The sequence below is a fragment of the Chrysemys picta genome, chromosome 7 (genome assembly GCF_011386835.1).
Source record: "Chrysemys picta bellii isolate R12L10 chromosome 7, ASM1138683v2, whole genome shotgun sequence".
Taxonomy (NCBI): Eukaryota; Metazoa; Chordata; order Testudines; family Emydidae; genus Chrysemys; species Chrysemys picta.
The window spans coordinates 70,140,059-70,153,013 of record NC_088797.1 but is presented as its reverse complement, the minus strand read 5'-3'; the positions used below and the strand labels follow the sequence as shown (position 1 = coordinate 70,153,013).

The following is a 12,955-nucleotide window of genomic DNA, read 5'->3' as shown; positions in this document are numbered from 1 at the left end:
GGACCAGGGGTGCCCTACGCAGCTGCGTATGCCTAAGGATGGCCGTGAGCCTACTCCACTTAGGGTGACCAGATGTCCCGATTTATAGGTAGGGTTACCATACGTCCGGATTTCCCCGGACATGTCCTCCTTTTGTGTGCTAAAAATAGCGTCCGGGGGGAATTTGCAAAGCTCTCACAATGTCCGGGATTAGCAGAGAGTGGCTTGGGAGGGCTGCAGGGAAGTCCCGGGCTGGACTCGGGAGCAGCTGTAGAGGAGCCGGATCCGCCCTGCATTCTGAGCAGGCAGCTCCTTTGCAGCCCAGTCCGGCAGCACTGTGCAGGGCCAGACCGGGTTTTGTTGTGCAGGGCCAGACCGGGTTTTGTTGTGCTCGGGAGCTCAGCCACGTGTCCGGCTCGGCTGCACAGAGCCCCAACACTCTGTTCTGAGCAGCAGGGTAAGGAGGTCAGGGGGCAGGAAGGTTCTGGAGGTGGAGGTCAAGAAACAGGGGGGGCTTTTTGGGGGCAGTGGAGAAAGTTTTGGGCAGTCAGGGTACAGGTAGGGGGTAGGGTCCTGGGGGGCAGTTGGGGGGGGTCTTAGGAGGGGGCAGTTAGGGACAAGGAGCGGGGGGGGGTAGGGGGCTGGGAGTTCTGGGGGGGAGCTGTCAGGGGGCAGGAGTGGAGAGAGGGATCGGAGCAGTCAGGGACAGGGAGCAGAGGGGTTTAGATGGGTTGGGAGTTCTGGGGGGGGCTGTCAGGGGGCAGGAGTGCGGAGAGGGATCGGAGCAGTCAGGGGACAGGGAGCAGAGGGGTTTAGATGGGTTGGGAGTTCTGGGGGGGGGGCTGTCAGTGGGTGGGGAGTGGTTGGATGGGGCGTGGGAGTCCAGGGGTCTGTCTGGGGGTGGGGGTGTGGATAAAGGTTGGGGCAGTCAGGGGACAAGAGGCAGGGAGGCTTAGATAGTCCTGGGGGGCAGTTAGGGGCAGGGGTCCCATGGAGGGGGGTAGTCAGGGGACAAGGAACGGGGGGAGGGTTGGGAGGTCAGGGGGGGGCGGGAAGTGGGAGGGGCAGGGGCGGGGCTAGGGCGGGCTCCTCCCGTCCTCTTTTTTGCTCGCTGAAATATGGTAACCCTATTATAGGGACAGTCCCAATTTTGGGGGCTTTTTCTTATATAGGCACCTATTACCCCCCATCCCCATCCCGATTTTTTACTCTTGCCATCTGGTCACCCTAACTCCACTGCCCGCTTGCATATAAAGTGATAGGAAACCTTAGCTATGGGCATCAGGCCACTGCTGTGTCTAAAACAGACTGACAAGACAGGACACAATGGGAGACTCAGAGAAAGATGGTGGCTTAAAAAATTTCTCTGTTTTAAAAAAATAAATCTATTTTTCTACTATCTTTCTCTCCCCCTTGAGGCAGTGTGAATGGTTAGGGAGAAAAATAAGGGGCTGAATTGTGTTCTCTCCTGTTATTTTATTCTTTGGACATAGTGATGAAAGACCTCATTCTTACTTCATTGTGGCTTAAATGTCTGAGGAAAAAATCCAACCAAGACAGAAAACACATGAAAAACAGATAGCTAGCAAACCTGAGCTATGCATGCTTATTCAAGTTTACCTAGATAACAAGATATTTGGCTCCTAAAGACCCAATATACACAACCCTATGGAAAAGGCATATGCATCTTGCGCTCCATACTTCCCCTGCTCACTGCATGCTACATACAGAATTTAACTCTGGATGTTTAAGTCACTTTTGTTTTACAGATCCCATGATGTTCAGACCCCATTTAGATCGTTGTCTCCAACATAGTGCAGGCTGGGTTATTACACTGGAGCCATCACCTCAACCCCAGAACACTGACTTTTGCTCCAGCAATATAATGGGTCAGATAAGTGCTTTATAAAGATGCAGCAAAGTTTACATAATTTCCATTGGGATATTGGTTCTTAATAATTTTATTTTTTAGTGGATTACACAGTCATCTGCCACCAAATTTAAATCTGAGGCCCTGCTGAAAAATGTCTGCCTGTTATGAAGTGAAGGGTTTATATGCTGGAAGTGCTGCCAAAGCCTTCAGTATAACATTGTTGAAAGGGACACAACAATACACAGTTTACTGCTACATAAGCAAGAAGATACAGTACTTGTGGCAAGTGTTTTTAACTGGGTGCATAATGCAATAGTATTCTTCATTCTACAGGTCACGGTAAGCAATTGGGAATTTAGGATAGTGAAAAAACGGAAGAAAAATTTTAACATTGTTGGAAGGATTATCATCCTATAGAGACGCATCTGCTATTAATGCACGTTCCCTGGTCATTTCTGACTAACTCCCATAAGATGAGAGAGATTCAGAGAACAAAACATTGTAAATACCATACCATGCAGGGGGTTTTCTGGACACCACTCTGGATTTTGAAAGCTGCAGCACTAATATCTTCAAATCGAATCAGCTTGTTATAGGTTGGCTGGCTGCTTCTACTGTTTGGCTGAGTGACTGGGTCAAGGGCATCTCTGAGCAATTCCTCATTACGGCTCACTATCTTCATTTCCCAAGTCTTCACGTCCCCATTCAGGTAGTCCTCCTCCCCAAAATCTTTCAGTCTCTCGGGTTGATGGATGGTGGCCGCTGCCCAACATGGCCATTTCTAATCGGTCCCTCCTTACAGCAATGACGTTCACAAGGTGTTGGAGCATCTTGTTTTTTCACTTTCCAGTCACTCCTAAGGAAGAATGAAATAATCTTGTTAGCAATGAAAAGCAATGAAAGTTTGGAAGATTAAAAGACATCTACTGTTTAAGAAGGACACCATGCCTCATCTTCTCTTTCACTTGCATGCCTCAGACAGATAAATTAAATTATTACTGGACTATCATGTTCCATGTGCATAGTGAGCTCACGCAGCTAGCCAGCTGGCACAGTGGCAGCAGATAACTGGGCACATGAACAAACCAAGGAATTATCATTCCCTTGCTAATAAGGATGTACCTGTGCACCATATGGAGCTAGATTTTCATGAGTGTTCAGCACAAATAGCTCTAATTTGTTCAAAGGTTGCTGAAAAATCCGGTCTTGTGTTCGCAGCACTACTGAAGTCTGGAAAAAGACAAATGGCTGTGACACAGCATTCCCTTAAAGCTAATAATAGCAGTAGCAGGTGTGATTATATCATATGTATCAGGTGGCTGCTTCTCTGCTCTTAGCTACTTGCGAAGTACGCTGTTAGCAGCCATTACCTGGCATGTGATGGGGATGGGCTGACTGCAACAAGGGCTAATAATGATGACCTACCATGAAGCTAAAGGATGACGGCTCCTAAGCCCCAATTTAAAACATTCTGTACCTGGATAACACACTTGAAAAGTGGGGAGAAATAAAGGGAATTCATCCGTTGGGGCCTATCAGGAAAAAAAATAAAAATAAAAAGGATGACAACTTAAAAAATGCTAACACCATACATAGGCATAGGTTGTGCCAGTGGATCTCCAGTCTCTTATTAGTTTCTCTAAGAGATATGCACATAATGCACAAGTGTAGCTACCTGAATTCATTCATTCCTAATTTTTAAAAAAATAAGTAAATTAGCAAATCATCAAATCAGTCTGACAAGCAGTTAACCAAGCCACCAAACAACCTATGCCCATGTGTAGAGCCAAATTCAGCATTCATTTTCACCAGTAATACCCACTGATTTCAAAGGGTTTCATGAGCAGAATCTGACTTAGTCCCAGGATAGGAACTATACTTTATTACTAACGTTAAAATAAAACCCTCACTTAAAAATATGAGGGAGAAAACGTATACATTTAAAAAATTAAAAATTAGTTGCCTAGGTACCAGTGATCATGATCTGGTTACATTTAGTTTGTGCAAAGAGAATATTGCATCAGTCAGTAATAGGGCCATTTTTCCAAAACTTAAAGCAATTGTCAGCATAACTGACCGATAACATAAATTTAAAAAGTGGGAAGTTTTAACAAAAATTAATGAATGTCCAAAACCCCCACAATTCCACAGACATACCAAAAAAAGGTATACTGGGCAAAAAGTTATCCTAGTTAAAAGATGTGGAAATGGCAATAAAATGAAGAATTTATATATAAAGAGGGGAATTAAACAGCAATGAATAAGTGAAAAAATATAGGCAACTGATAAGGGAAGCTAAAAGAATAAGTGAAATATTGGTGGCCAATAGGTTTAAGATAATAAAGGAGCATGTTTTAAACATTAGGGGAATAAACCCAAACTTTAGATCAGGTATAGGTCCACTGCTAGATACAGATGGTATAACTGTAAATAATAATGTAGAAAAGGCAGAAATGTTTAATAAATATTTCTGTTCTGCATTTGGAACAAAGCAGAAGGCTATATCCATCCTATATGATGCTGTGGATGGAATAGAAAGGAACAAAGGAAGCTGTGAAGCAGCACCTGCTAAAATTAAACATTTTCAAATCAACAGGCCTGGATAACTTACACCCAAGAGTTTAAAGGATTTAGCAGAGCTCTTAACCACTAATATTAATGTGTAACAAGTCTTGAAAAACCAAATTCCAAAGGATTGGAGGATTGCCAACACAGTTTCAACACATCAGTCCAGGTACAATAATGCAATGGTTAATTTGAGACCATCAACAAAGACTTGGAGGCTAAAATTAAAATTAATGACTGTTGGCATGGTGTCATGGAAGGTAGGTCAGATGATGACAAAAATATTTGCGGGTAAAGTTTACAGTTAAAGATTGGTGGGGAAGTAAATAATAAGAGGACAGGTTACTGTTGAAAAGTAATCTGAACTGCCTGGTTAAATGGTCACAATCCAACAAAAAATGCTTTTTAATACAACCAAATGCAAGGTAATACAGCTGGGAACACAGAATGAAAACTATGCCTATAGGACGAAAGACTCTTGGAAACAAGCGTTAGGGTGGTCATTGTAGATAATCACCTCAGCATGAGCTCGCAGTGCAATGCTGTGGCAAAAATGGCTAAATATAAAAAGTGGTATATCAAGTTGAAAGTGGTCTCGCTTCTGTACACAGCATTGGTAAGACTGATGCTCAAGTACAGCATCCGCTTCTGAAGTCTGCTCATCAAGAAGGATGTGGAAATATTAGAAAGAGTTCAAGGGAGGACCCCAAACATTTCCAGGGGCTAGAAAACATATCTTAAAATGTGAGGCTTAAGGAGCTCAATCTAAAAGTTTATCAAAAAGAAGGTTGAGAGGTGACTCAATCACTATGTATACATATTTACACACGGAGAAGAGATCTGATAGCAGGTAGCTTTCAACCTTGCTGACAAAGGAACAACAAGATCCAATGGCTAGAAGTTAAATTTAGACAGGTTCAACCTTGAAATAAGATTCAGTGTCCTACCAGTGAGGGTTATTCAACATTGAAACAGCTCACCTGGGGTGAGTCCTCCATCTCCATCACTTGGAGTCTTTAAAAGGAGATTTGGTGTCTTTCTAAAGGATTTTTTTAATCCAGCCTCTGGGATAAATACTGTGCCCCTCCCTCCCCATGTGCTGGATGGTGGTGGGGGTCTCTTCTGGCCTTGGAATCTGTAAATCTATTAATCCTACTGTTTGTTCTCAGCCTTCATGGGCCATGGAGAGTACAGGAAGCTCTGCATTGCCTTTGCCATTCTCATAATAGTTGCAGCTCTACATTATGACAATGACTCTAATCAAATCTCATGCATCAAGACTTCAGCTGGTTGCATGCGGGGTCCCAGGAAGGAATATTTCCCCTGCTGCACAAGTGACCAGATGTATTATGGACCTCCTCCACCCCCCTTCCTCTCAGGGACTGGCAACAGCTGGCAACCAGACACCAGATGGAGTAGGCCACTGCTCTGACATGGTACAAAGAATCCTCTTTCCTTGGCTAATCTGTATTGCTCAAGGTCTAACCAATTGCCAGATTTGGAGCCATAAAGACATTTCCCCCAGATTGATGGGCAGGGACCTTTTATTTTTATTTTTTTTGCCTTTCCTCTGAGCCTGTGATGTGGTTTGCCTGCTGGGACCAGCCAAGCATCTCTCACACCACCAACTCCCTATCATTAAAGGAGCTTTGGGCACAGGTGGCACCTTGGTCTCTCCTTGTTCTCTGCCTGTCTCACACAGCTGTTCAGTCTCCTGAGAACTGAAATGCTTTAATCGAACTCAAGAGGTTGGGCTCAGTGTAGGGGTATCTGATCATGATTTAATGGATGCTGATATATAGGAGACAGTGCTTAATTTGTAATGAAAGAGGGGCCAGGGCTCAAGCAATTATTTTACATTCAGAATGGAGAAGCCCACATGTGCTGGGGTTATGAACTGCCAAGCCTAGAGGCGCTGGGGCTCAACCCTGGCACAAATTAAGCACTGATAGGAGGTCAGACTAGATGATCTAATAGTCCCTTTTGGTTTTAAACGCTTTCAGTTCATAGTTTGATGAAGTACTCAGAGATACTGCAGTCTAGTAGATTGAGCACTAAACTAGAAGTCAAGAGACCTGGGTTCTATTCCTGGTTCTACTATCCTACTCTGTGAACTGCTAGGTCATATTAGCAAGGCTAGTTTTACCCTCTCTTCTTGGAATTTTTTTTTTTTTAAAGTGGAACAAGACTAGCATTCCAAATCATCTTTACAAGTTATTCGTTGGAGATTATAATGTGTAGTCCTGTGCATGAATTCTCATGTACTGCAGTCTCTCTGAAAAGATAAAGGCCAAACTTCCAAAAACTCTTGGAATTCAGGAAGTGACTTCTAGAGGGAAAGAGACATAAAACAGAACAGCACAATTGGAAAGATAGGGGATAACTCCCTTGCTCATACTTCTGTGGTTAAAAAAAAAATCTAATAAAAGCCAAACTTTGTACTGTAATAGCTCAAAGAAAGAACAGGAGTACTTGTGGCACCTTAGCAGTGCCGGCTCTAGGTTTTTTGCTGCCCCAAGCAAAAAAATTTTTGGCTGCCCCCCACCCCAGCCCTGGGCTCTCCCCCTCCCCCCAACTGCACCCTCCTGCTGCCCCAGCCCTGGGTCACTGGTAACTCGCTCCCAGGGCGGGTCATTCAGCAGGAATTTTGGATGTGCACAGAACACAGACAGGATTGGTTCCCATATGATTACAGAACTGCAGTAAAGTGGAACAATTTTCAACTTGTGTGACTGGAGGATATCTGGATGCATATTATAAGACTGTCCTACATAATGAGGAAAAGTTGAGGTGTCTTCTTTTGTTCCATTCTTTGTTTCTATGGGGAATGCACTATCGCAGTCTTCCTTTTAAACAAATAAAACTAAAACTTAAAAAAAAAAAACAATGGCTGTTGAAAATAGCAATTCCAGTCCTAATAACTACTGGGAAGCATTTCTTGCTCAATTTATTCTACTTTTTCTTCAGCAAGTTACAGTGGATCAGTATATTTGATTTGGGGGAAATGAAGTAACAGCTGCCCAAATTGAGCTTGAGCACTCCTGAATTTTGAGGGTGTTCAAATCTGGAAGGCAGGTGCTAGATTCCCTTTCTGAATATTAGCTACATATGGAGAAGAAAAGTCAATTTCTGCTTCCATGGCTCAGAAGTGGAAATCCTCCTAAGTGCCTGGTACTGTATCTAAAGCTGCCCAGGTCCAGAGCCTCCCCTCCCTTACTTTTAATTTTAAATACTAGTGGGATCCACATACCTCCCTTGCTAGGCTTCAGATAGAGGGGTGCACCGTCCATTTAGTCCCCCCAATTCCTTCTTTGGGGTAGAGCCCAGGGCTGGGGCGGCAGGAGGTGCGGGTGGGGGGAGGGGGAAGAGCCCAGGGCTGGGGCGGCAGGGGGTGTGGGTGGGGGCCAGAGCTTGGGCAGCAGAGGGTGCGGGTGGGGGAGGGGAAGAGTCCAGGACTGGGGCAGTAGGAGGTGCAGTTGGGGGGAGAGCCCAGGGCTGGGGGAGCAGGGGAATGCAGGTGGGGGCCAGAGCTGGGGCTGCATGGGGTGTGGGCGGGGGAGAGCCCAGGGCTGGGGTGGAAGGAGGTGTGGGTGGGGGCCAGAGCTGGGGCAGCCGGGGATGCGGCAGGGGGGGAAGAGCCCAGGGCTGGGGCAGCAGGAGGGTGCAGGTGGGGGCCAGAGCTGGGGTAGCAGGGGGGTGCAGGTGGGGGTGTGGAGGGGGGAAGAGCCCAGGCTGGGGCGGCAGGAGTTGCGGGTGGGGGGCCAGAGCTGGGGCGGCAGGGGATGTGGGTGGGGGGGAGCCCAGGGCTGGGGCAGCAGGGGGGGGGCGACAAAAAACCTAGAGCTGGCTCTGTTCCTACCATTCTCAGCAAGCTGCAGATTTCAGTTCCATACTCCTTTCCCACACCCTTTCCTGTTGCTAGTGGCCAAGGGAATGCTGGGAAATGTAGTTCTTTCCCTGCTCCAGGGCTGGCTCTATAGGCAGGGAGCTAACCAAGGAACTACAGCTCCCAGGGCCCCCTGTTGGTTCTCAACTCCCATGCTGGATTCTTCCCCCCTTTGCAAATCTGCCGCCCCAAGCAACTGCTTGCTTTACTGGTGCCTAGAGCCGGCCCTGCACCTTAAAGTAGGGTTACCATATTTCAGCAAGCAAAAAAGAGGACGGGAGGAGCCCCGCCCTAGCCCCTCCCACTTCCCGCCCCCCCCCGTTCCTTGTCCCCTGACTGCCCCCTCCTGGGACCCCTGCCCCTAACTGCCCCCCCAGGACTCCACCCCCTATCTAAGCCTCCCTGCCTCTTGTCCCCTGACTGCCCCAACCCTTATCCACACCCCCACCCCCAGACAGACCCCTGGGACTCCCACGCCCCATCCAACCACTCCCCACCCCCTGACAGCCCCCCCCCCCCAGAACTCCCAACCCATCTAAACCCCTCTGCTCCCTGTCCCCTGACTGCTCCAATCCCTCTCCCCACTCCTGCCCCCTGACAGCCCCCCAGAACTCCCAGCCCCCCACCCCCCAGCTCCTTGTCCCCTGACTGCCCCCTCCTGGGACCCCTGCTCCTAACTGCCCTCCAGAACCCCACCCCCTATCTAAGCCTCCCTGTGCCTTGTCCCCTAACTGCCCCCTCCTGAGACCCCCCCCCCAACTGCCCCCCAGGACCCTACCCCCTACCTGTACCCTGACTGCCCAAAACTTTCTCCACTCCCCCCAAAAAGCCCCCCCCTGAACTCCCGACCCCCCCCCCCCCCGTTTCTTGATTGCCCCCTCCAGAATCTCCCTGCCCCTTCTCCTGCCCCCTGGCCCCCTTACCCTGCTGCTCAGAACAGGGTGTTGGGCTCTGTGCGAGCCGGACACGTGGCTGCGCTCCCCAGCGCAACACAAAACCCGGTCCCTGGCCCTGCACAGTGCTGCCGGACCGGGACACTGGGCTGCAGGAGGAGGAGCTGCCGGCTCAGAATGCAGGGAGGGAGGAGGAGCTCCTCTACAGCTGCTCCGAAGTCCAGCCCGGGACTTTCCTGCAGCCCTCCCAGCCGCTCGCTCTGCTCTGCCGGGGAGGGGGGAAATCCCGGACATTTTGAGTTATTTACAAATTCCCCCCGGACGCTATTTTTAGCACAAAAAGGAGGACATGTCCGGGTAAATCCGGACGAATGGTAACCCTACCTTAAAGACTAACAAATTTATTTGAGCATAAGCTTTTGTGGGCTACAGCCCACTTCTTCGGATGCTGTAGCCCACGAAAGCTTATGCTCAAATAAATTTGTTAGTCTCTAAGGTGCCACTAGTACTCCTGTTCTTTTTGCGGATACAGACTAACACAGCTGCTACTCTGAAACCTGTAATAGCTCAGTGTCACTCTAATACAAAACAACATGTGCCAGATTTTTTTAAAATATATTTTCAATATGAGATTTTAGCATCCTTGCCAACAAAATCTATGAGTTGAGGTTATTTTCTGTGGTCCTGGAAGATTCCCAAATGATTTAGGAGGCCATCCATCCATGGAGATGGTGACTGGAATGGCCCTCTAATTTTACATTTTTGATCACCATGGTGCTGCACATTCCAATCACTTTCAACAAGACTTTTATGGCACATTTAGAAGGAAATATTCCCTGGACAAATCCTCCCTTTTCCAGAGCTGCAAACCCTGTGCTGAAGAACTGCCATCAATGCTCCTACATGGACTCCTGAAGCATGTTAGAGGCTCTACTTCCCAATACATTCTTGTTTGTTCCACTTCGAGGCTTGGAGGAGGAATGTTTGGGGCAGCTAAGAAAAGGGTTTTGTTATTTTGGATGCAGTCCTGTATTAACCTCATCAATTGTTTTGCAAATGTAACCTTATAAGAGTATTTTTGTGAGAGAGAAGGAAAGAAGACTATTTCCCACAAAAACTTTCCTGTCTCTTCAAAATTCCTCATTAGAAAAAAAGCAACATTATTCCATCACTATTCTAAGCAAGATTAGATAAAACATCTGTGTCTTGAACAAGGTCTCTATTCCCAGGCTTCTAATTTAGCTGGGTTGAAGTTTGTGTTTTAAAGATTCTTCTCAGGAACACATCTGAAAATTGCCATATTCTCAGAGCACAGACTGTGGTTTTAAATTAAACTCTTTCATCCATTAGCCTATAGCTAATCGATTTCTACAGTTAAGTTATTGGAGTTGGGAGTTAGTTCTCCTGCATGGTGTCTAGCACAACACATTAGACCAAAATGGCTCCTACAGGAGTTATTACAACATATTGCAAGATTCCATGACCTAAATAGGCCTAATGCAATCACGATCTAGCAGACTAACATCTCAGTTCAGCAGTTCATTGACCAGCAAACAAAACATTTTCTATAACCCAGTAGACCATAATTACTCTAAAGGACAAGGACAAGAACACACATGCTCATAACAACTTCCTAAATGCACATTTGCCTAGTTCAGAAATTAGTAGAAACATATCAGGTTTCTTACATGGGTGATGGGTAAAAAGGATAAGTTATTAGGTAGATACAGAAATAGGGATTTTATTTTCAATTCAAACGGACTGATTGATTTGTAAGAAAGATACAGATACTAGACACACTCCTATTTTTCTATTGCTATTAAAAAAAAAGCCCCCAAAACTCTATTAATTAGCTTAGACTGATGTAGATCTGAGGCTATGATGTGATACTCCCATCATGCATTTATGCAATCAAATGTTTTTCTCTAAAAGAGAAGAGGCCAAAATGGCAGACTGGGGGTTTTGGCTTTATTCCTGGATTTCCTTGCTTTGGCCCAGGAAAGGGGTGAAGAGAGGTGGAAGGGGAATAAATCAGACTCTTAGACTTTGTCTAGTCTACGGTTTTGATGGCTACAGGAACACTGGGCCAAATTGCTTCCTGGCATAACCCCATTGACTTCAGCAATTACTCCAGTTTACTTTGTCCACATGAGAGCTCCCACGGCTACCAGTGGGAAATTCTTGCTAAAGAGGTTAGCAGCCACATCACCAAGGATACAGCTGCAGGTTATTGTAAGTGCTGATTGTCTCATATGTATTTTATCTGTCTCATCAGACAATTAAATTTTTTCCTATAAAACCCATCTCGATGTGCTATCTACCTATTGAGAGCTCATGATCTATAGAGGTCAACAGCCAATTTGAGGGTTTGCAAAGCCACCAACAGGTAACTAATTGCCATGCCAGGTCACCTGCATTTATTTTCCTGAAGGCAGTTTGTTTACTTTGCTTAACTTGCTTCTTCATGTGTTTCTTTAGCAGAGAGACTTACTTACAGTTAATGCATGTATAAAAACATGCGAACAACAGTCTGGGCAATGACTGAAAGTAGAAGCATGACTTGTCATGCACCGTAACAATAAGTGGTATATGATTTAGTGATCAGAACTAGAGCTAAGCAAATAATTGATTTTTCACTTCAGTGGCCCAGCCAGAAAACCAAAAAATAAAATAAAAATAATGGCTTGTTTTGAACTGAAACTGAATGGTTTTGTTTTTTCTCAACAAAACTGAAAAAAATGTGTTCAGGTCAAATGCAACATTTTAAATGTCAATTAAGAATGGTTTCAAAAATCAAATGTAAATTTTAAGTGACATTTCAAAATGAAATATCAGTTCAAGTCAAAATTTAGTTTAAAAAATGTCATTTTGAATTAACATTTCATTTTGAATACATCTAGGAAAAAAGTCAACATTTTTGTAACAAAAACGGTTGTGACTTTTCCAAAAGTTTTGTTTTCAAGGTTTTTTTTTGGCCAGACTATTCCCAATTCAGGTCGAATTCTCAGTGCCTTGGAAAAATGTCTCTCTCAGTGAATTTGTTATTCATTGGGGGGGAGGGGGGAAATGTGCCCAGCTCAAATATATTCCTCACACAATATAAATCATAGCTGTTTCCAAATGAATCAGCTGTGCTTTTCAATAGATTCTCCTAGAAAAGCTCAGTGAATGAGCTTCTTTATTTCCATGCGACTCTCCAGCACATACATTAAACAAATATCCAGCTATCAAAGTTTTATTGCATGCATATAATTCGTGCCATTTCACCTTCAGTGTGGTTAGTAAAAACAACCATGCAAACATGGCTTATAAACCTACTTTTCTGTGAACAGTTGCTCAGCATAGCTGGGGGCGGGGGAGGGAGGAAATCCATATGGAGACATTCCAAAGAGAATGAAGGAACTGTAGGAAATTATTTACTTATACAGACAGTCTTACCTAATGCAAAGTCTCAATGCAGCTGCATGGTCATTGTTTTGAAATATGCTCTTAAAATGATAAAAAGCTTGGAATAAATTTTGTCTTTTGGTTTGTCTGCTTTCAAAACTCTCAGCATTGTAAATTAAGTGAAGTAGTATTTGGGGGGGGGAAATTCTGCACACTTTATTTGAACCACAAAATTGCCTTTTTGTTTCAAGGAGGAAAGAAATACACGCTTATAGTTATCTTGCAGTAGCTTGTCAACTGGCTAAACTCCACACTCAGATGCAACATAACTGCTAAGTGAAACCAATGGGCATTGGACACATATCAGAGGAC

The 12,955-nt window shown here is 45.2% G+C and overlaps 1 protein-coding gene across 5 annotated transcripts in view; it reads right to left on the bottom strand.

Annotated features, from left to right (window-relative positions):
• Window positions 1-12,955, bottom strand: part of LOC101939460 (L-threonine ammonia-lyase-like) — a 57,613-nt gene that overhangs the window by 38,224 nt on the left and 6,434 nt on the right. For 4 of the 5 annotated variants that reach the window (XM_065553392.1, XM_065553389.1, XM_065553390.1 and 1 more), the window contains exon 2: window positions 2,367-2,708. In XM_065553392.1, the coding sequence (XP_065409464.1) occupies window positions 2,367-2,534 (168 nt within the window). In that variant the 5' untranslated portion in view covers window positions 2,535-2,708. Of the gene's footprint in view, window positions 1-2,366; window positions 2,709-8,276; window positions 8,373-12,955 lie in introns of those variants that run through there. The other variant, XM_065553391.1, reaches the window with a different exon arrangement.